This window comes from Pteropus medius, unplaced genomic scaffold (genome assembly GCF_902729225.1).
Source record: "Pteropus medius unplaced genomic scaffold, Ma_sr-lr_union100, whole genome shotgun sequence".
NCBI classification, from domain to species: Eukaryota; Metazoa; Chordata; class Mammalia; order Chiroptera; family Pteropodidae; genus Pteropus; species Pteropus medius.
Window position 1 is genome coordinate 4,232,394 of NW_024340695.1, and position 22,838 is coordinate 4,255,231.

General features: G+C 38.5%; 1 protein-coding gene across 4 annotated transcripts in view; it reads left to right on the top strand.

Moving 5' to 3' along the window:
- LOC120603797 (nesprin-2-like) overlaps positions 1-16,558 on the top strand; it is a 226,721-nt gene extending 210,163 nt beyond the window's left edge. For all 4 annotated transcript variants that reach the window (XM_039864585.1, XM_039864589.1, XM_039864593.1 and 1 more), the window contains exons 83-93: positions 1,371-1,547; positions 2,949-3,104; positions 4,462-4,614; positions 9,524-9,694; positions 10,150-10,280; positions 11,306-11,510; positions 12,562-12,741; positions 13,459-13,587; positions 15,074-15,228; positions 15,342-15,486; positions 16,408-16,558. In XM_039864585.1, coding sequence (XP_039720519.1) covers positions 1,371-1,547; positions 2,949-3,104; positions 4,462-4,614; positions 9,524-9,694; positions 10,150-10,280; positions 11,306-11,510; positions 12,562-12,741; positions 13,459-13,587; positions 15,074-15,228; positions 15,342-15,486; positions 16,408-16,506 — 1,701 coding nt within the window. In that variant the 3' untranslated portion in view covers positions 16,507-16,558. The remainder of the gene's footprint in view (positions 1-1,370; positions 1,548-2,948; positions 3,105-4,461; positions 4,615-9,523; positions 9,695-10,149; positions 10,281-11,305; positions 11,511-12,561; positions 12,742-13,458; positions 13,588-15,073; positions 15,229-15,341; positions 15,487-16,407) is intronic.
- Positions 16,559-22,838: the final 6,280 nt, after the last annotated feature.

The following is a 22,838-nucleotide window of genomic DNA, read 5'->3' on the forward strand; positions in this document are numbered from 1 at the left end:
ATCTCCCTCCTCGTGCTTTTTGAACATGCTGTACCTTTGGCCTAGCATTCCAGTGCTCCACTTTTAACTATAGAAATCTTCTTAGCCTTCAAGAGTCAGCTCAAGTATCTTCTCACATGGAAATCTACCCCTGACTCTCCCAGCCAGATCAATTTACTTTCTGGAATTAGGTTTCTCCGTTGCGCTATCAGTAGTTCCTGTCACATGGTATTATAATTTGCTTGCTTGCTTCTCTCCCCACCTTGACTTAGTTTCTTGAGAGCAGGGGCTATCCTTCACCTCCGTGAAATAGCACACCTAGCCCAATACCTGGCAGCCAATAGGTGTTAAGTAAATGTTCTTTGAATAAGAGAATGCATAAGGAAAAGTTGATACAGTTGGTATCCTAAAAACAGATAAGAATGTGGCCTTTTCCATGATATTGGACTTCAAGTAGATTTAAGCAATATTGAACAAGCTGCACACAAACACTCGCTGCATTCCAGGCATTGCGTTAGCCCCTAGGGACACAGAGGTGAACGAAGAAAGACCCTGGTCATTGCTTTCAAACGCCTCACAGGCTGATAGATTGAGCCTGTGGTAGGCAGAAGATAAATAGCTTAATCACAAAGCATGATGTTAGCAAGGATTTTATTTTCATATTCTATCACATCCTAACTTTGGTGAGTAGTGGCATCTTTATAGGGTCCACATGTATGTGTTCTTGCAGGTTCTAGTAACCTAGCAAATACCTCATGGCTTTCCCCCTTGGATATCCCCGAAGGACGTGCTAGAGCTTGTCAGGGTAAACTCAGCAAGTAACAGGTTTGACAGAAGTGTGATCGGCTGTGGATGGGATTGCTGTAGAACTTAAACCGGGTAGCCTAGACTGTCCCCACAGGAATGGAGAAGCCGCCTAAACTGGTAAAGTTCTTTAAAGGTGTCCTGGGTTTTCTGGGAGTCCTAACTTCAGACTTCTCATCCCATTATTTCTGTTAGCCCCCAGGATGGCTCTGAATTCCATTGTAGCTCTCAGGTGGCCTCTCATAGGAACCCTTCTTCAGCCTCTGGGTTCTGAATTGGTTCAGATGATGTAGCTACCAATACATGGTGCTGCCTTTGACTTTTTAGCCTCCTTGAAAGTGGTGAGTCTTTGTGTTCCCAGGAATGTGGAATTTCCAGAAATACTCTTCACTCAATACTTCTCCAACCCCACGCATCTGGTGGGGTTGGAGAAGATAGAACATAACTCCTTACTGGTGCCTCCTGACAGGTGCACCTTGATTAATGGATGGGAGCTTGGCGCCCCCTAGAGTGCACCAAAGGGGACCTCCAGTTATCCTACTTCAATTCAGGCTTTGGTTGTTTAATTTTGTTTTATTTTGTTTTAGGAGTTTAGAATGGAAATGGACTATAAACAATGGATAGTTGACTTTGTTAACCAGTCATTACTTCAGTTAAGCACCTGTGATGTAGAAAGTAAGCGCTATGAAAGGACGGAGTTTGCAGAGCACCTGGGAGAGATGAACCGCCAATGGCACCGGGTACATGGAACACTGAATAGAAAGGTGTGCTTATGTGTCACAATGTGATGTATGACTTGGCCTTTGCAAAATACCACGTTCTGAAAAATCTTAAAAGACATAGTTAATTTACAGTTAAGCCTAGTAATCATCTCAATTATAGCCCTTTTATAAATCTTGTGTTTAAGCATTCTCCATTAGAGTATGAAAATAGTTCTTATGTTCCTTTTCTAGATTTCTTATATAGGCTTCTTTTATAGATTTTTAGATTTCTTGGTGGGAAATTGAGCTAGGTAAATGAAGAAGAGAAATTTTATTTAAGATATCAAGTGTTATGTGAGGCTACTAAATGGTCAGATTTTGACACTTTCTGTGAAAGTAAATGTTCAAAAGGGGCAAGATATGTCAGCTTTGAAAAGATTATAAAAGGAAGAAAAATGTGGCCTTTTTAGTAGGTTTTCCATAACTCTGAAAAGATTAAAGTGATTTATTCATGGAAAAATATTTAATATTTATATATCATTGATAGTGACAATTGGTTGATTTCTTTATTGGGTAGAGAGTGCATACAATTGGATTTATACAAGTATGATTCAAGTACATAAATGGACAAAACAGACAATTCACAAAGAAAATTATTAACAAACATGGAAAGATTACAACTTCAGTTATCGGATATTAAAAATAAACATTAATGTAACATTACACACTTATTAACTTAGAAAAATTTAATAAGATAAAAATAAAAGCCCAAAGTTATCACATTCATACATTGCAGATAATGGCTTAAATATTACTCTTTTGGAATGCATTCTGAAAATTTCAAGAATCATAATAATCATCTCTTATCTCTTAACCTAGCAGTGCACCTCTTACACATTTATCTTCAGTAAATAGTCCTTTATAAAGAAAAAGATATGTGCACAGTGTTCAATTCACAATTATTTATACTAGTGAAAGTAGAATGCCTTAATTTTTAACTACAGAGGAATAATTAATCAAGATATACTGTGTCACTTCGTGAAATATTGGGCAGCCTTTTAAGTTAATATACAGCATATGTCATGATACAGCAAATGCCTATGACATTGGAAAATAAATACAAAACTTTACATACTCTAGATATGTATGTATATGTAAATATATAGCATTAGCAACATGATTTCATTTTGTTCAGATATTATAGAATTCCAAAACAGCCACCTTTCTTAGCAGATTAGCTTTCATTTCAAATGTCAGATTTTTTAAAAAAGAGATTTAATTCTATTTCCTGATTTATGAATCTTTATTCCAAAAGTTATTGCGAAATCTTATGAAAAATATTAGAATATTTTCTGAGAAGAAACAAAATTATCTTATTTAAAATATTATATCATGACATGACATTTACATTTTTAAAGCACATGTTTAAAACAAATTTTTATTTTCTTATTTCCTAACTTGTAGATACAACATTTAGAACAACTTTTGGAAAGTATCACTGAGAATGAAAACAAAATACAGATTTTGAACAACTGGATGGAGGCACAAGAAGAGAGACTGAAAACTTTACAAAAACCTGAAAGTGTTATCTCGGTGCAGAAGATGCTCCTGGATTGTCAGGTGAGAAGACACACAACACCTGTCCCGTGCGACTCGGTCAGGCTCTTTAGGCATGACTCATGCCCCAGGGAGTAGGGCAAGCTATGGTAGTTTCTGGGGACTCCCCTGCAAGCCCCCATGTACTTCCTTTCTTACGTCAAATAGATAATTATCTATGGGTTTTACTAAATTGCAAAATGTCATTTTTTATGATAAACAGAACAAAATATTTTCATGGTTATTTTCGAGGTTTGAATGTTATTCCTCAGAAAGAAATGCTCAAAGGAAATTTTGACTTAGGTGTTTACAATTTTTGGTTTTTTTAAAAGATTTATCAAACAGTCACAAAATTACTCTGGAGTTTCAGTAATTGAGTCCTTCATTCTGTTTCTCCAAAGGAAAGTGATTTTTTTTTTCCTACCTACTGTGTAATGTGTTTTGAAAGGGCCACTTATCCTTTGGAACAGCTGTCTGGATCACATCTGGGCTTGAGGGTGTTGACCGTGCCTTCTCGTTTAGTTGTCATTTACCAGGTCATTTAGTCTTCGAGGTGCCCGCACCCAAATGTAGGTCAGTCTTTACACACTGCCCTGTTTGTGTCACTCTCTACTGAAAACACTTCAGCCGTTCCTGTGGCTGCAGATCCCAGGTTATGCTGCTTCTGTACCCACTACATGCAGGTGTGGCACTACTCGCTGTTGGGGTGGAAAGTTATGTCATATCCCAATTTTACTTAGAAGGTTACAGAATAATACTGTACATGACACGTGAGCAGCAACACCGCCATGTGAGAGCTTTTCAAACGGTCACATCCTGTTTCTAACTACCCACTAGCCGCTTCCACTTTAGAATTCTTCCAGCCACCTCAGATCCAATATGCCTCCTGACTAGAAGCCTACATTCCACTGCTTAGTCTTACACCATCCCCCAAAAGGTCACCCTGTTTCACTTGAGTTCTAAGTTATGCACGACATGAGGTGTTTTCATTATTGGAGTGTTTCCTGTCAAATGAGAAAATGCGAACTTGAGAGTTTGATGACTTAATACCTCATTAGACAGCCAGTACAGGGCAGACATGGAATGGGGACTCTTTCTACTATACTATGATAATAAGTATTTGCTACCTAGACTCTTCTAAAATCTAGATCTTTGAAATAATTGAAATTATTGTAAGAATTTACATTGTAATAATGTAAATTTGTATTGTCAGAATTCATTATAAAAATTGAATTAAGAGTGTGATGGTTAATGTCTTTGGTGTAATGTTATTTAATTATATACTCTAATGTCATTTTTACTTGAAAAGAGCAAACTCCTATCTCTTACACCTTATTGTATTGTGATATTATGCATATGAAAACTTCTTTTTCTCTTCCAGGATATAGAAAATCAACTTGCAGTTAAATCCAAAGCACTAGATGAGTTGAGACAAAGTTACCTGACTTTGGAGAGTGGGACAATGCCATTGTTGGAAGAAACAGCATCCAGAATCGATGGGTTATTTCAAAAGAGGAGCAGTGTTGTCAACCAGGTATTAGAATTCATTTGAAGTACACTATTTCTCGTCACATATCCGCCTTTTATCTTATTGGTTGATGTTTAATCGTGGAGACTTGCTCCATACCAGAAGCTGAAAAGCTGCTGAGAAGAGTACAGAAGTGTAGTAAAGTAAAGCATTTCAGATACCTTTTTTTGCACTGGATAACTAGAAGCAAAGCTGCTGATTCCAACATCATTGGTAGCCTAGAAATCCCCATGGTTATCTTTGTTTTGTCTGATGTACTCACACAGACAAAAATGTCTCCATGCCCCAACAGAGCATCTGGTGTTGTTTCCTGGCCAGATACACAGGAGAAGCTATGAAGAAGCAGTTCGGATTTCCCCTAGACATGGACGTGCCTAAGAGAGATTGATCCTGTCTCTTGAGGCCTTTATTAAGCCAGGGGCGTGGCCAGCATAGGGAGAAATTGCAAACTTGACATTTGTCCACAAATGGAGGGAGAAAAGTGTTAAATACTAATTATAGGTATGTCCATGTTTCCCAGAGAGTCCTTATTATGGATTATTTGTCATCTACTAAAGTATACTTTCAACGATTTGTTCCAAGAGGGAATTGGGAATAAGCTCATATGAATGGAATCCATAGGTGACCCTCAGCCTCAGTCCTCTCCCACAACTCAGGCAGGAAAATGGGGATTGAGCTTAACATATCTCGTGTGAGCCATTTGTTAAAGATATCTTATGTGAGGCACTATGCTCACTGCTGAGGGTACAAAGATAAGCAAGAAAGGAAATGAGTCTTACCCTTACAGCTCACAGGCCACTGAAAGAAGCATACTTGAACATATAATTACAGCACAATTACAGTATCTTAAAAGTATAGAGTGGGGAAAAGGATTAAATGAGAGAATGCATGTAAAAAGCATGTAGATAGCACTAGCATAAAGATAGACATATAGATACATGGAATAGAATTAAGAGTCCAGAAATAAACCTTTACATTTTGGTCAATTGATTTTTGACAAAGATGCAAGATAATTTAGTGGGGAAAAGTCTTTTCAAAAAATGGTATGAATACAACTCAATATTCACATATAAAAGAATGAAGTTAGACCCCTACATTCATACCGTGAACAAAAATTAACTCAAAATGGATCAAAGTTGTAAATGTAAGAGCTAGAATGCAAAACTCTTAGAAGAAAACATAGGTGTAAATCTTCATGACTTTGGATTAGTTAATGGTTTCCTAGATAGGACACCAAAAGCACTAGCAACCAAAGAAAAAATAGGTAAATTGGACTGCATTAAAATTAAACACTTTTGTGTTTCAGAGAACACTATCAAAAAGTTAAGAACATGAACCACAGAATGAGAAAATATTTGCAAAATATGTCTGATAAAAGACTTACATCTGGAATATGTAAGGAATTATAACTCAATAATAAAAGGACAAATAGACAAATGAAAAAATGAACAAATGATCTGAACATTTCTCTAAAGAAGATATACAAATGGCCAATAAGTACATGAAAAGATGCTCAATATCACTGAACATCAAGGAAATGTAATTTGAAACCACAATGAAATACCATTTTATACTTACTGGGATAGTTATAATAAAAAGCAAGACTATAACAAGTATTATCAAAGGATGCAGAGAAATCAAAACTCTCATACACTGATGGTGAATGTAAAATTGTGCAGCTGCTTTGGAAGACAGTCTATAACTCTATACAACTCAGCAATTCCACTTCTAGGTATCTACCCAAGAGAAATGAAAACATGTCTGCACCAAAAACATGTACACATATATTCATAGCAGCATGATTCATGACCACTAAAATGTCTATCAGCTGATAAATGGAGATACATATATATACACATATGTGTGTGTGTATGTGTGCGTGTATATGTATAATGTAGTGGAATGTTATTCAGCCGTGAAAATGAATTACTGACATATGCTACAACATTGATGACCTTGAAAACATGCTAAGTGAAAGAAGCCAGTCACAAAAGACCACATATTGTATGATCGTATTTATCGAAATATCCAGAATTGGCAAATCTGTAGAGGTAGAAAGTAAATTAGTGGATGGGGGAGAGTTAGGGGAATAATAAGGAGTAACTGCTAACGGATATGGGGTTTCTTCTGGGGGGTGATAAAAGTATTCTAAAATTATGAGGATTCTACACTCTAAAGAGGTAAATAATATGATGTGTGACTTATATCTCAGTAAAACTATTTTTTTTAAATATAGAGGACATGTGACCTAGATTATCCAACTATAAACTCTCCAAAGTCAATATAGCCTAGTGTTTAAGAGCAAGAGCTTTGCATTTTCTGCCTAAATAACAGTCCTAGCAGCACCATTTTCTGCCTGTGTCCTAGGGCAAGTACTTAACCTCTCTAAGCCTCAATTTCCTGGTCTGTAAAATGGGGATAATACCTACTGTCATTTCTACCTTTGTAGCATGGCCTATGCAGCACTCATTGAATGCTGCCCTACTGGCTGATTCTACTTTTAACATTTTGAAAATGTTCCTGCTTGTTTCTGGTATACTAAATTTTGCTTAATGGTTTTCTATCCTTTCCCTCAAACCACATGTGCCATTTCTTCTCCATGAAGCTATAATATTCTAAGGGGTTTACCCTTAAGAGCACCGGAAATTACACAGACTTTATGTGTAGAAGCCAAGAAGGCCGTATGCGGCCTGAACCCTGGCAGTGCCTTGTGTGTCATGTGCCCATAGGCACTTTTGTGTCCGAATCATCCCTGCCACCCAGATAGGTCCCAGCTTTGGAGAGGTACATGTATAAGGAGTTCCCTTCCTGCCTCCCTTTTTTCCTTTCTATTACTCTTTCTTAATGATTCTGGTGGTTTTTCTGAGCCCTTCAGCCCTTATAAAAGACACTTGGTCCACTTAATTGCCAAGGTAAGACTAACATTTTTAGCATCCCATGTTGTTTTTCGTTGATCCCTGTTTGTGACAGGGTTTGAGGAAGCCTCCCTATCGCTGTGGATGTGCAATAGCCCCTGTGGTTGATAAGCAGAAAACAGAGGGCCTGAATGCAGGTCTGTGTGGCTACATCTGAAATTCTAGATCATACTGCAAATAAAGATATCTGGTTGGGCCAACTTAATAATCACACTTTGTTTCTACTCTGATACTAATTTTAAATAGATTTATAATTCCCACCATAAAACTTACCCTTTTGAATATGCAGTTTAGTGGTTTTTAGTATATTCAGAAATTTGTAACCATCACTGTTATTCTAGAACATTTTTGTCACCTCAGAAAGAAACCCCCACACCAATTAGCGGTCAACTCCCCATTTCTCCCTACCCTAGTCCCTGAAAACCACTAATCTACTGTCTCTCTCTTTGGATTTGCCTGTTTGGAGCATTTTGTATTAATGGAATCATACAATATGTAGTCTTTTGCATCCATGTACCTTTGCTTAGCATGTTTTCAAGAATACTAATGTAGCATTTATTAGATCTGCATTTATTAGATCTTCATTTCTTTTCATGGGTGCGTAATATTCCATTGTGTGGATTTACCACATTTAGTTCGTCCATTGATGGACATTTGGGTTGTGTTCACTTTTAGCCTATTATAAAGTATGCTGTTGTGAACATTTGTGTACATGTTTTTGTGTGAACATATGATTTCAGTTCTTTTTTTTTTTTTAGGCGAGACAACCCTTGGTTGACCTCACACATTGCAAGGACTTTGTCAGCTTACAATCCCTAATTTTTTATTTTTGACGCCTACAGCACCTGGTCTTCCTAGGCGGTCTCCCATCCCTGGGTGGCCCGACCCTGCTTAGCTTCTGACATCAGACGGGATCGGGCTTGTTCACAGTTGCATGGCTGTAGACTGATTTCAGTTCTTGTGGGTATACACCTAAGAGTAGAATTGTCTGGTCGTATAATCACTCTATATTTAACTTTTTGAAGAGATGCCTGTTTTCTTTCTTCAGCAGCTGCACCATTTTACATTCCTACCAGCAATCTTTGAGGGTTCCAACTTTTGTACACTCTTGGCAATACTTGTAATTATCCAACTTTGAATATAGCCATCCTAGTTGATGTGAAGTAATATCTCATTATGGTTTAGATTTACGTTTCTCTAATGACTGGATGTTGAGCATTTTTTTCATGTGATGATTGGCTATTTGTTGTTTAAAGAAATTCAAATCCTTTGTCCATTTTTTAGTTTAGTTATTTATCTTTTTATTGAGTTATAAGTATTCTTTATATAATACGTATAAAAATATATTTATATATTCTCAATTGTACCTGAGATCATTAAAAGTTTCAACCTCCTTTCTTTAATGATCATCAATACCTATAAACGATCAAAATATGCCTACCATTGCATTTCCACCTGCCTAGCATTTGCCTGTCATTTTGGCCAAGCATGTTTCTCTCCAGCTTATGCTTGTTCTCTAGTAATCAGACAGAAGTGCCAGGTACAGGTAACATTTTACATTTATAGTGATTTACAGTTTTCAGAGCATTTTCACAGACTATTTATTTTATTTATCTGTCTTGTACATGAGAAAACAGACTCAAGGTTAAATAACTTGCCCAATGTCAGAAAGCTAATACTGTGAAGCATACATTAGCAGACTCTGATTCCTCACCCAATGTTCTTTCCCTGGGCTGTCCCTGCTAGGCTGAACTCTCTCCATGCTGATCCTTCTGGTCTCAGGGTTCGTTTCCATTCACCTGTTCTAAAACTTAGCTCTCTCTGATAGTTTTTCTTCATTGACCTACTCTTTCCACCTTCAGTTAATCACCGAAGCTCCTCCAATACCCTCAAATTGAAATGCCTAAACTGGATACAATGTCAGAGTCCTTGGAAAGAAAAAAAAATGAGAGAGCCTCTTCTCAATGATTTTCTAAATATGTCTCTACCTTTTCATGTAGGTCAATGAGTTCAAAACCTCCATGCAGTTCGTTTTACAGGAGTGGAAGATTTATGATAAACTCTATGATGATGTAAATATGATGACAATTCGATTCTGTTACTGCGTGGAACACAGCAAGCCTGTAGTTTTATCACTGGAGGCCTTGAGATGCCAGGTGCAGAACCTTCAGGTAAATGAACCCAATCTTGACACAGTGCCTTATTGACAAAATCTCCAATGGAAGCAAAGTAGTGGACACAGTTGCTTTTGTGCTTTCGACAGTGCACAAAACAATACTTTAAAAGCAGCCGCAAAAGTATAACTGGAAATTCCAGAATGAATCACATGAGCCAAGTGAATGAAACTCTGTGAAAGTTGACATTGAATTTTTCTTCATTTATAATGTCTGCATTATTTCACAATGAAAACGTTTTGGATTTTGGTGCAGCTTTTTTAAGTACACTTTTTTACAAAGTGAAAGAATGCATTCTCAGTTGATTACTTCTTTACATTTCTAATCATTTATCCTACTCCTATCAATGTTTGAATGTTGTTATTTTTGTGATGTACAGCAAGTCTTGAAAAGCTGCCGCCTTCTTTGGAAGTAGCCATTCTGAAACTAATGTTCCTGCTCTGTTCTCTTAGTCTCTTCAAGACGAAGCTGAGAGCAGTGAAGGGAGTTGGCAGAAACTCCAGGAAGTTATTGGAAGACTCAAAGGTTATTGCCCCTCAGTTGCTGAAATAATCGAAGAGAAATGCCAAGATACTCACATAAGGTATGCATTAAGATACAATTTGAATAATAGATCAGATATCTTAATAACTTGTGGTTGGTGAAGTGTCATGAGCCTTGGAAAGCCTTATCCTCTTAATCATCTGAGATGGCTAGTTTCATACTGTTCTCATTTCTGTTTTGAAGGATCTAGTTCATGTACGATTTGATGTTGTGAAGCCTATTACCTGCCCTGTACAAGTGTTTAGTATAACCAGTCTAGAAATGCCATAATTACAGTCCCAGCGTAGCAGTTTTCAGAGGGCAGAGACTAAATGCCCAGTGCTGTCCTCAGGGACACCAGACTCACAGTCAGAAACAGACTAGAGGGTGGGCCAGATAGCCAGTCTGATCCACTGGAAACATTATAAGATGGAAGAAAGGGGATGTTAGAATACCTCTCGGGGAAGTGATTTGTAGGCTTTAGAGGAATTTTCGATGAAGTGCTTATGATAGAAAGCTCCTTCTAAGGAGTGTGGCCCTAGTTAATTACAAGACTTTCATTTTGTTGAGTGAGATATGAAAGGCCTTTTGTTGAATGGCCCAAAGCTGATTAAGTGATGGGAAAGAAAGGCAAGGTCCTGCAGTATGTGTATGGAACGAAAACGGTTTCATTTATTTCTACTTTTATATAAGGAACGTGTGACTTTTATAATTGGAAAATAAATTTGATATAAACACTATTTGAATAGGCCTTTTTAAAGACCCCTCTATAAAATAGGAGGCCCTCCAACATGGAGAAGTTTCATAAGGCGTACAGTTCAGTGCTTTCTCTAACTTTGCCTAAGAGACATTCATAATACAATAAATATTTCTTACCAATCACATATTTTTAATTTTTTTTAAGAATTATAAAGTCAGTTAAATATCCCAATTTGGACTTTTGTTTATATAATGGTGGTATCATTAATTAAAAAAGGCATTTAATAGTCCAACTGCTAATAAGTTTCTGGTAGGGTGTGTGCATTGAGCCTTCGCTGCAAGGGAAAGAATGGGATGAGGAACCTGTTGTTTATGTTGCCCTAACAGATGGACCCAGGTAAACCAGGACATTGCAGACCAGTCGCGGAAGGCCCAGAGTCTGCTGCAGCTCTGGAAGGCCCACACCAGTGCTCACACGGAAGCTGTAGCAAGGCTAGAGCAGCAGGAAGCGAAGTACCGACAGCTCGCGAATATCAACATGTCTGGAGACAACCTGGAAGAGATCCTGACCTCGGCCTTGCGGGACGTAAAGGTGGGTGCAAAGCCCAGACGGAAAACCAAGGGCCAAGACAGGGCCATGACCCAGGGACTAGACAGACCACAGGGGCAGAGAATTGAATCAGGACAGGTATGTGAGCAGGCTGTGTAAGACACGGGCAAGACTGGGATGTCTGGGATTGGGAGGGACAGGTGGCTGCTCAGAGGCTAGGTCTAGGCTACAGGTAGCTGGGTCAGGGACACCTGATGCCACCTAGTTCCACGTCTCTCCTTCCACTCCAGCAGGTAAATCTCTAAAGCAAAAATTTCATTCAGAGTCTCAAAAGCAAAAGTATCTCAACTGAGTGTGATCATCTAAGAATAATAGATATTTAATCTCTCACTTTAGAAATAATCATGGACTTGCCTCCGTGTTAATATGGCTTTTCTGTGGGTATAGTGATTTTTAGACAATATTTAAGAGCTGTATAAGTTCCTCTGGTTTTATCCTAAAATGTTAATGAATGCTCAGAAAGTGACTACTTTAAAGTTTTAAACTGGGTGAACAGCTGCATTTTATATCTTCTCATACTATAGGGCAAATTGAAAAGTATTAACCAGTTTAATGAGATATGTATTTCTGTCGCACACAGTATTTTCAGAGTAGCCTTAAATATAGCTTGATTAATGGGATCCTGCAGTCTCTGCAGATGAATCCATTGACATCACAAAGTCTCAAAGGACAGGATTACATTGATTCTTGTATTGACATTAAAGCAGATTCTTACATTGTTTGAGGATTAGAAGTAGAAAACACAGGACTCTACCCAAGTGGTCTCTAGTTTCTATAAACTAGAAGCCCCAACTCTATTGGTCAGTAGTCAGTTTTAGTTCCGAACTGACAGATTTCAGGACAGCACCAGTGATGGACATCATACAACTAAAGCTTAGCCTTTTCAGCTCTTTAAAATAATAAACAGAAACAAAAGGCCAAACCCACCGTTTTAGGGCAGAAATTCTCCTCAATGTTGACGGAGCCCAAGGTGGTGGGGGCTCATGTTGTAAAAGGCAGAGGAAGTGTATTTTGATCGCTTTTTCTCCACCAGGAGCTTCAGCATGATGTGCAGAAGACAATAGAAGCCTTTCTCCAAAATTCCACTCTGCTAGATCGACTCCCACAACCCACAGAGTCTGACACCCATGTCCTTCTCTCTGGTCAACAGCATTCGCTCCAGAGAGCTTCTTACTTGGAAAAGATGCTGCTTGTGAAAGCAAATGAATTTGAGGTTCATTTTATTTTTTCATTCATATTGTAGTCTTGGACATTTCCCAGTAGGACATAAGAAATAGATCAAATATATAAGAAATATATACATATAAATAATATGTTATTAGTTGCTCCTTAGGGCAACTACAGAATAAAGCTGCCCTGAACATATCAGCCATTGACATCATTCTTTAATCATGTGATTCTTCAATTACATGAGTAATGGGCATATCTTAAGCATCCATTTCTTCTTTATTGAATATGTTAATTTAAGAAGTGATATATTTCATACACTGTTCAGATCTCATAGTTATTTGGATCTCCATTTGGAATAATAAAATTAGTTACTTAAAGCATGGCCATTTGTTATATTCTTTAGTCACTTTTTGAAAAGCCTTTCATGCATTCACTGTGAAAAAGCTGCATAGAAGGCCATGGAACTCCAATATCACATCTCAGTACCATCAGGAAAAAAATATTTAACTAGCAGGACTGTGAGAACATAGTACTCATGAACCCTCCTCTGCACGGCCCCCTCAAGCTAGTGAGCCATTCATCCCCAAAGGCTTGATGCTTTGCCAAAAGCACAGAGTAAACATCAGAAGTCTTCTGAATATTCAAGATAATTATGAGCTGCTGGGGTTGAAAACAACTTGAACTTTTGTCAGCTCCTAAGGCTATGCTTCTTATATATGCATATGGAAATTGTTCCTGATGAAAATTTCTCTGGTTCTAGTTTGTCCTATCGCAATTCAAGGATTTTGGAGACCAGTTGGACTCGTTAAAAGGTCTTATTATGCATGAAGAAGAGAATTTGGATAAACTCTACCAGCAAGAAAAAGAAGGAAATCCTGAGTCATTCCTGGTATTGCCAATATTTATTATTTCTAAGGACTTAGATTCACCATAGGATAAAAAATAAGCTAATTACCTTCACATTACAGCATCTGTTTTTATCTTGACTCTAAAGAACAGTAATTTATGTCATTCATTCTTGCCCTTTTATCCCTAAGGTCTAGAAAAGTATGCCAGCATAGGGATCTATTTTAGTGATAGCCACAGTAATTTTAGAAGATTTTTAACTTTTGCTGTCTTTACTAATTAGCTTCAGTCAACTAGAATAATTTAGGAATTGGCTGTTGTGATTCAATTATTCTAGTTAGTTGAAGATCAAAAGTGAAATACCCTATTAAATTAATTATATGTTTTCTTTTATTAGCATAGTAAGTTTAGAACAGTTAACATAAATGAATGGGAGATTTAAAGAATTCTGGATCCTGCATACTCCTAAGGACCAATATGATGATGTAAAGAAGTCAGGAACCTTTAGCACACCGTCCATATCCCATCCACCACCTGTTTTTGTAAATAAAGTGTTACCGACACACAGTTATCCCCTTCCATTTATGCATTGCTTATTGGAGTTTTTGTGTTACAAGGGCAGAGTTGAATAGTTGCGACAGAGATCATATGACCTACAAAAGGCTAAAATATTTATGATCTGGCCCTTTACAGGAAAAGTTTACTAACTCTGACCTAGACTGTTACAATAGAGTCTGTTGATATTGTGAAGAATGTTTGCTTAACATATTCTTGACCTAAACACTGTCCCTGGAATATCATTTTAAAAATAAAATTTTGATGAGTTTGCTTTCTTACGATTTTATGTTCTACCAAAATACAGATGTTTTAAGTACTTTGCTTTGCTGCGGTTCTTTTAAGGATTAAAGTTTTCATTTGATTTGTAGATAAACTGCATGATCTGTTGAAGGGAAAGTTGGCAGATCAAATGGGACTTGAAGGTCCAGAATGGGTCTTTAAAACCAACCAACAAACAAACAAACAAAAACTTATTTTTGTCTTCCTCAAAAACGAAGCCTGAGATCTCTTTCTAGTTCCTGAGCTGTTTAGGTTCTGGCCATGTATGCAGCTTATCATTTTTGAAAAGCTACAGGATTGAGGGACCTGGGTTCATGTTGAGTTCTGACACGAACAAGCTATTTGACTGTGGGCAAGTCATCTACCTATTCTGGCCCCCGTTTTTCCTTATCTTTGAGATAAGGATGGTCTACAGCAGTGGTCCCTAATTCCTGGGTTACAGACCAGGCCGCACAGCAGGAGGTGAGCAGTGGGCTAGGGAGCAAAGCTTCATCTGTATTTGCAGCTGTTCCCCAGCACGAGCATCACCACCTCAGCTCCACCTCACATCATCAGGCATTAGATTCTCATAGGAGCACTGGGCCCTAGTGCCAAAAAGTTTGGAGACCGTTGCTCTACAGGATCTCTAAGACCTTTTCATCATGTCGATATCTTATTAGCATCTAAAAATCTAGAATTTTTCTTTTTAACAGAATCATGTACTGGCACTGACAGCCCAATCCCTTGATGTTGAACATCTGAATGAAATAAGTCTCAAGCTCCCACTTAGTGACATAGCTGTGAAGACATTGCAAAATATAAACTGGCGATGGATTCAGGCTATGGCAACAGCACTGGAACACTGCAAGTCAGAACAGTCCATCTCGGCCATTCTGTTTCAATTAAGGTAAAATTAACGGCTTGAGCTCAGTAATGTCATTGCTATATGTCACCATTTTGTTTGTTTTTAAACCTTTATAGTGAGCTTCAGGAAATCGGATTAAACAAAAAGTTTCTTTATTGCTGTGAAAAGTGGGTCCAGCTTTTGGAGAAGACAGAAGAGATAATCAAGGAGAATATTGCTGACAGCCTTCCAGCTCTCCTGGAACAGCAGAAAACATACGAGGTAAACCAGTGCTTTCTGTCACCCTCACACCCCTCACCCTGGGACAGGAGTCAGAGAAAGACAGATTGAAATAAGATACAGTGAGTACCTATCAATGTATGTCTTTAAGCAAATTCTGTTATCAGTTGATCATGTGTAAAATTCTCACACATTTCACAAATTTCAATTTTTGGTTTTATTGCTCTATTTTGTTAATCATAGAACTCCTAGATTTTCTGTAGTAGGTGGAAGCCTCTAGCACAACTTTGCTTCCAGAGAATGCAATTATATCACTTTACCAGGAGCATGTTAAAGTACTTCAACTCATCTTTGCATTTTTACTGAGTAATTCTCTAAAATATCAAAGAACCTGGTATAATTATAATTGCAGCATTAATAATTTCACTTGTGCTGATTTATATTTGGAAATACTCTTGGTGATTACAGGCAGATCCTTCATTTCAAAAGTGCATGATTAATTCACTGTAACTTTTTAATGTAACTGATTTGTCTGCATTGTAATGTTAACATCATGCAATGAAAATAAAATGCATCCAGCCAAAAAGCTCAGTGACGTTGCATAAATTACTTAGCTTCTTTATACCTTAGCTTCCTCCTCTTCAAATGGATATGTTAATACTACTTAAATCTGAAGTTTGAGGAATAAGTGAGACAACACATGTGTTTACATGGTGCCCGGAAAATAGTAAATGCCCAATAAACAGGGATTAGTTATAGTTATTACTGGATCATTTTGCCTCTGAGATTACATTTATAGGTTGTGTTGACATAATGGTTGAGCATTCTTTTTGCAGTTAGGCTTAATTAATTTGAAAATTATCATCTCAGATGTCTTCTGTGAACTTAGATTTTAATAGGAAATGTAAACTCCAGATTCACAATGAATTCTACAAGCTGATATTTGTATTTTAACTCATACAGATGTTAGAAGCTGAAGTTTCTATAAACCAGACAGTTGCTGATTCCTATGTCACCCAGTCCTTACAACTCTTGGACATAACAGAAATAGAGAAGAGGTAAGCTCTCTGGAGTGTGCAGGCATGCGGGGCCAGTGCATGCGGGGCCAGTGCAGCCGGGGCAGGCCAGCTACCACAGGAGTCTTGACCGCGGCAGTGCCCTGCAGCTGTGTCAGTTGATAGGCCAGACTGGGGCCAGTCTTCTGACTGTATATTAGGATGGGTCTGGCTACTTGACCATAAAAACAGTGGTGGCACTGTCCCCTGTGGTGGTTGGGTAGGGTTAGCAGACCAGACACTTTGGAAATACCTACTTGCCAAGCACAATTAACTAAGTTTTTACTCCAAAGGATTCTTCTGTAGTGTGTTTTCCTCTCTACCTTCAGCCTCATGATGTTTTGCTATTTAAAAAAAATAATTCTGAAGGTGCTGCTATTCCTAGTAAGTAGCTATGCCACAGGTGTGAAAGAAGGGATTTTCTCTCTATGCTATATACATGGGATTGGGGTCACTGGGTAGTGCCAGTCAGGCTGAGCAGAGCCTCTTTGTCCATCCCAGTGACAATAAAGTAAGCCCGCACGAACAACTGGTATTGTGGCAACAGAGCCCAGAAGTGGCCTGTCTTAAAAACTTCTCACATATCCTGATAGACATTGTTTTTTCTCCCTATTACCATTCATATACCTCTGAATCTTCTTTCAGCATAAATAAGAAATATAAAGCCCATTTCTTCCTAGCTTTGAAGTAATAAATTTAAGCCAGCTCCAAGATGATCGGCTAGTTTTGATTTGATCAGTATAGCAAAGCATGACTTTCTCCATAATAAATAAAAGGCTTTATTTATCATGTGAAGGGTGTCATTTATCTGGAAAAGAACTAGTTGAGTTGTTGCAGGAAGCATGTTTTTATTGCTAAAATGACATAAAGTATAACCCTCAAGGTGTAGATAATGTTACAAGATACCTATCTGTTCATCTGTTTCCCACTTTTCTGGTATATAATTTTCCATACAGCATTTGGCATAACGGACATTAAAACTTCAGTTTGTTTAAGAGTATGGTTGTCCTACATGCTGGCACAATAGCAGGTCATGTGCAGATATCTTCTGCTAAAAGCTTTTTGCCAACCCACATACTGCCCCTGTTCCAGCTCCAAGTTTCCCATCATATTTAAGTTGAATTATGCTAAGATTTTCAAGGGTTTTTTTCCCATGTAAATTGAACCTATCACTATCAAATCTGAGTTTCTTTTATGCTGCAATAGTTATTTTTCCTACGTGTTCATGTCAGGATTCTCTAACCATCTGTTTTTCCCCAAGACTGGGATTTGTTTCGAAGTTCACGAAGCTGAAGAACCAGTGGCAGAGCGCCGCCCGGAGCATTCGGCAGAGGAAGAGAGAGGTCGATGGGCTGGTGAGGCAGTGGCAGTACTTTACCACCTCCAAGGAAGACTTGCATCGCTTCCTCGCCGACGCCAGCCACGTGCTGTCTGCAGTGAAGAGCCAGGATTGCTACAACCTCTGCCAGACCCGAAGTCTGATCCATGAGCTGAAGGTAGTGCATGCACGGTCGCAGCGTGAGACGACAGGGTGGTCATTACTCAGAAGATGTTCATTCACCTCAGGTTTTGTGTTTACTGCAATGTCATGGTTCAAACGGCCTGTCTGCAACGGGGGAGCCGCCTGGGTAGGGTCACCATGACCTTACCCGACCTCATTTCTGGCCTTGTGGGGTCAGAAACCCTGTCTTATTTATTCTTCCTGAGACAGTGGGGCTCTCTTGGGCCATGGAAGTAAGGATGGAGTGGAGAGATGGGTGGGTAGAATGGGAGAAGTTTGGGGTGACAGACTCACACCACCCAAGTTTTTAAGGCACTGAGTAATGTATAAATTGACCACCAGTATAGTAATTTACAGTGGGACTCCTGTTTGCTCTTGAAGGGCAAATTCATTTAGGCACCAAAGTTTTCGGTCGGAAGGTTGATTGATGAGCATAGGACCAGAGTAATTAGTTGGCAGTTCTCAGGGAATGTTCCATTGAGCTATAGAACCACTCTCTAGAGGCACAACTAAATAGAACACCCCCCTTCTGAACTCCCATGCTTTTTCCTCTTTCATTAATCCAGTCGTCAAACGTTAATTGACTTCCCGCTGTGTGCTAGTCACTATTCTAAGTGCTAGAAGTAAGGCGTAGATTAAGAGAAGACCCCCACACTCATGGGGGCAGTCAGACAAATTAATAAACAAACAAGAAAATATCAGATTGCAATAAGGCATATGTAGATCATTAAAACAGGGCCAGTGATGGAGGGGCTGGGTGGCTACCTTAAATTGAGTGATCTCTAGGAATGTGATGTTTAAACTAGAACCTGAATGATGAGAAGGAGCCAGCCATGCAAAGATTTGGGGAAAGTCTTTTACACAGAGGAGATAGCTTTCTCAAATTCCTCAAGATGGGAACAAGCTTATCAAAACAGAGGAACAGCAACAAAGCTAGTACCACTGGAGTATAGCCAGTGAGGCCACAGTGATAGGAAATGAATTTGAGAGGCAGACAGGGAGGAGCATTTTGCAGGTGAGATGTGATAGCTGGATTACAGCCTCGATGTAATAGGAGGCCTTGGAAGAGTTTCACTTGGAAGAGGGAGCAGCAGGAATCTATTTGTATTTTTTAAAGATCCTCTGGCTGCTCAGAGCAGGATGGATTATAGGGGAGCAAAAAGAGAGCAGAAATCCCTAGCATATTTATTGCTTTATAACAATCATCGTTGATTATTGTCTCTCACAGTTCTGGGGATTGACAGCTAGGTGGTTTTTGCTTAAGGTCTCAGGCAGTTCCAGTCAGATGGTGACTGGGGGCTGAACTCATCTGAAGGCTCACTCTCTCTCATGTCTTGCACTTTTAAGCTAGAAAGACTCAGACAGCTAGGAACTGGAACAGCTGGGGCTCCTGGGCTTCGTTCCCTGTAGTCACTTCACATGGAGGCTTCTGGTAGCCAGACTTATGTGGCAGCTCATGGCTTCAAAGGCACATGTCCCAAGAAAAAGAGATCCAGGAAGAAGCTATACTGCCTTTTAGACCTAGCCCTGGAAGTCACATATGTCATTTCCATCTTCTGTTAATCAAGGCCATCACATATGTCCACATAAGGTCAAGAGGAGGGGTCAGAGGCACCACCACTTGATGGAGAGTGAATAGGTTCTGGAATAGCATGTGGGACTGGGAATATTGCTCTGGCCATTTTGTGAAAAATACCGTCTGCCAAAACCAGCAGGGCTATTTCAGTAGTCTTAGACAGTTGTTATGATGGATAAGAGAAAGGTGATCACAGTAAAGATAAAGAAGGATATGTTCATAGATAGCATTTACATGACACTGATGATTTGAATGTAGCAGGTAAATAAAAATCTAAATCAGGATGACTCTAGGTTTCTTTCTTGAGCATCTTGGTGAATAGTAGTATGCTATTGACCAAGTCAAGGAAGACTAGAGGAGGAGCAAGTCTTTTGATAAATTTGAAATGGCTTAAGCAAATAATTTTTATTTTATTTCATTTTTTAGAATAAAGAAATTCATTTTCAGAGATGGCAAACCACCTATGCACTAACCTTAGACATTGGGGAAAAGTTACTGAACACAACTAACCTGGAAAGCAAAGAGTCTATTGACAAGAGAATCCGTCAACTTCAGGACAACTGGAAGGACACAAAGCTCCAAGTGGGAGAGATGATTAAACACTTCCAGAGCGTTATAGAGGTAAACACACCATTTACTTGTCCATTCATGATACTGCATTTGAATGCAGTGCATAGAATTTTTGTTTGCTATGTGACAATGGGAATGATTTTAGGGTGATTTTGAGTTTCCCAAAGGACCTTAAGTCCTAATCCATGAATCATACCAGTTATTTAATGTAGAATAATAATAGCATTGAAAAAGCTTAATATTAAGTATATAAACACTTGAGGTTCTATTTTGTATTTACTTTTATGAAACAGGAAACTTATTTGAGTTCAGTAGAGTTAAGGTTCCATATGTACTCTATTTTGGGGTATAGTATATGAAAATAACCACAATGATACTTTATCTTTCTGGTAATAAAAGAGAATGCACTTTTCCATTGTAGGGAGCTAATGCTCCCCAAATTCAAAGAGTGCATGGATTATCTCTGGAGGCCTGCTTGCATAAAAAAGAAAAAGGCTGGTTCTGTGGAATTCCAGCAAGAAGATTAAGAATAGTCAAAGGGAGTGTCGAAGGGAGTGTTGAAGGGAGTGTCAAAGGGAGGGTCGAAAATTGTACCTCGATCTTATGTTATTTTGGGATACACAAAACAGATTATGTATAAAAAGAAGCATAAGAAATAAACTTGGAGAGACAGTTGTGAGATCTGTTCTCCCTCCTGCACCCTGTCTGTCTTCTCTTTTTTCTCAGTCCCCGCTCCCCCATTCAGGTACCTGGTTTGACTTGGTCGGCTGGCTTCTGACATTCCATATAAGTTATTTTCCCAGATAATTTATGATTCTATCTATAAGAACTGAAATATTTTGTTTTGAATTATTAGGAAAGTCATTGCTTTGTTATGCTGAAATATCAAGTTCTCAAGGACTCTGAGGTGCTTTGAGTTTAGCCCCTACACTGCTATGCTCTTTGAAGTCTTATGTGGTTTTTATGGTTTTTCTATTTAATATGAAGCTGTCTATTCTTTTTGTTTCTCTGAGCATACCTACTTCTTACAGAGAGGAGCCTGCTCTCCTCTCTAAATGATTGTGTGTCTAAACCAGATAACCAAGCTTGTCATAGATGTTTTTCTGAATAAAGAATAAATATGTGCTGAGTTAGGTTCTGAGCATCTCTCCTGCGAATAAAGTATCTGAATTTTCTTTGGTATGCAGACTATATGACATTCATTAACTAGCAAACATTTGTTGAGCACCTGCTGTGTTTGTAAAGCATGATGGTAAGTGCAGTTAACGGTTTGGTGGGGGAGATAAGGACTCACAGTTTTGTTTCTCTCCTTGTCTCCTTCTTGGTTGTGTTAAAGAGAGTTTATTGCTGGACAGGTGGCCTCCACTTATGTGAGGTGTTGCCATAAAATTGGGCCAGCCCAAGTATGTTTAGGTATCATTTGTCCTGAGGAATAGAATATTGTTTGATTTTATGTTTATCCATATTTGGTTACCTCAGGAGTAGAAATTTATTCTAATAAATCAATTGTAAACATCCTGCATTTGAAGATGCAGGCATCTTATTTGCTCGGCAATGTAAAAGGTTAAAGGGAAACATATAGTGCAAAAAAATGGCACTGGCCTGCAGCCTTCGTCACCTCTTGACTATGTCGCTTCTAACCTTATATCCTTGACCAGTCAGTTTTCTTTCAACCTCAGTTTTCACATTTTAAACGTAATAATAATAATACTTGCCCTCCCTCCTAAGGTTATTACAATTACAATAAGACAGTGAATTAAAAACACTTTATAAACTGTAGTGTTCTAAGCAGAAGGTGGCTGGCAGAGCAGTAGTGAGAAATGGAGACCAAGTGAAGCTTGACTGTGACAGGGTCGCAAAAGCCAAACTATGTCTAGAAAGGGAAAGAAAGAGAACAGAGGAATGACATTAGAAAAGAAGACAAGAAAAGTGGCTGAGTGCTTTAGCTTTCTGGTGCTACTGCATGCCCAAGACTGTAAATGCTAAAGATTAATCCTTATAGTAGCCTTTTAAACGTGAACTTTTTGAAAATTAAAATAGAAATAAGATTATATAGGTTAGGGATATGGGGAGGGAGGAAGAAATGCAGTTGACCTTTGAGCAACATGGGTTTGAATTGTGCTGGCCACTTAAATGCGGATTCTTTTTTTCAATAAAGTAGGCCCTCTGCAACCTAGGGTTTTGCATCTGCGGATTTAACCAACTGCAGGTCTAAAACAGTATTTTCGATCTGCAGTTGGGAATCTCTACATGTGGAGGGTAGACTTAAGTTATATGGGAATTTTCAACTCCATGGGGGTTGGTACCCATAACCACCTCCACCACCCTGCATTATTCAAGAGTTAACTGTATTTCAAAGCAAAACCAACCAACACCATGGTTGAAATGAGCCGCATTGTAGAGCTGCAAAGAGGCATCGAACCAAATTGGTGTCTCATCTGCTCTTTTAGATCATGGTTTGATCAAGACAGGAACTGGGTTTCCATGTTACAAAAAGCACATTTAGTAGAGCAATTACATGGATTAAATGAGTTATTCTGTTTCTACAATCCATTCTTAAGAAGCAAAGTACTTACCAATTTTAATACTGTTTTCAAATAGACATGGGACCAGTGTGAAAAGAAAATGAAAGAGTTGAAGAGCAGGCTGCACGTTTTAAAGGCTCAAAGTGAAGATCCTCTTCCAGAACTTC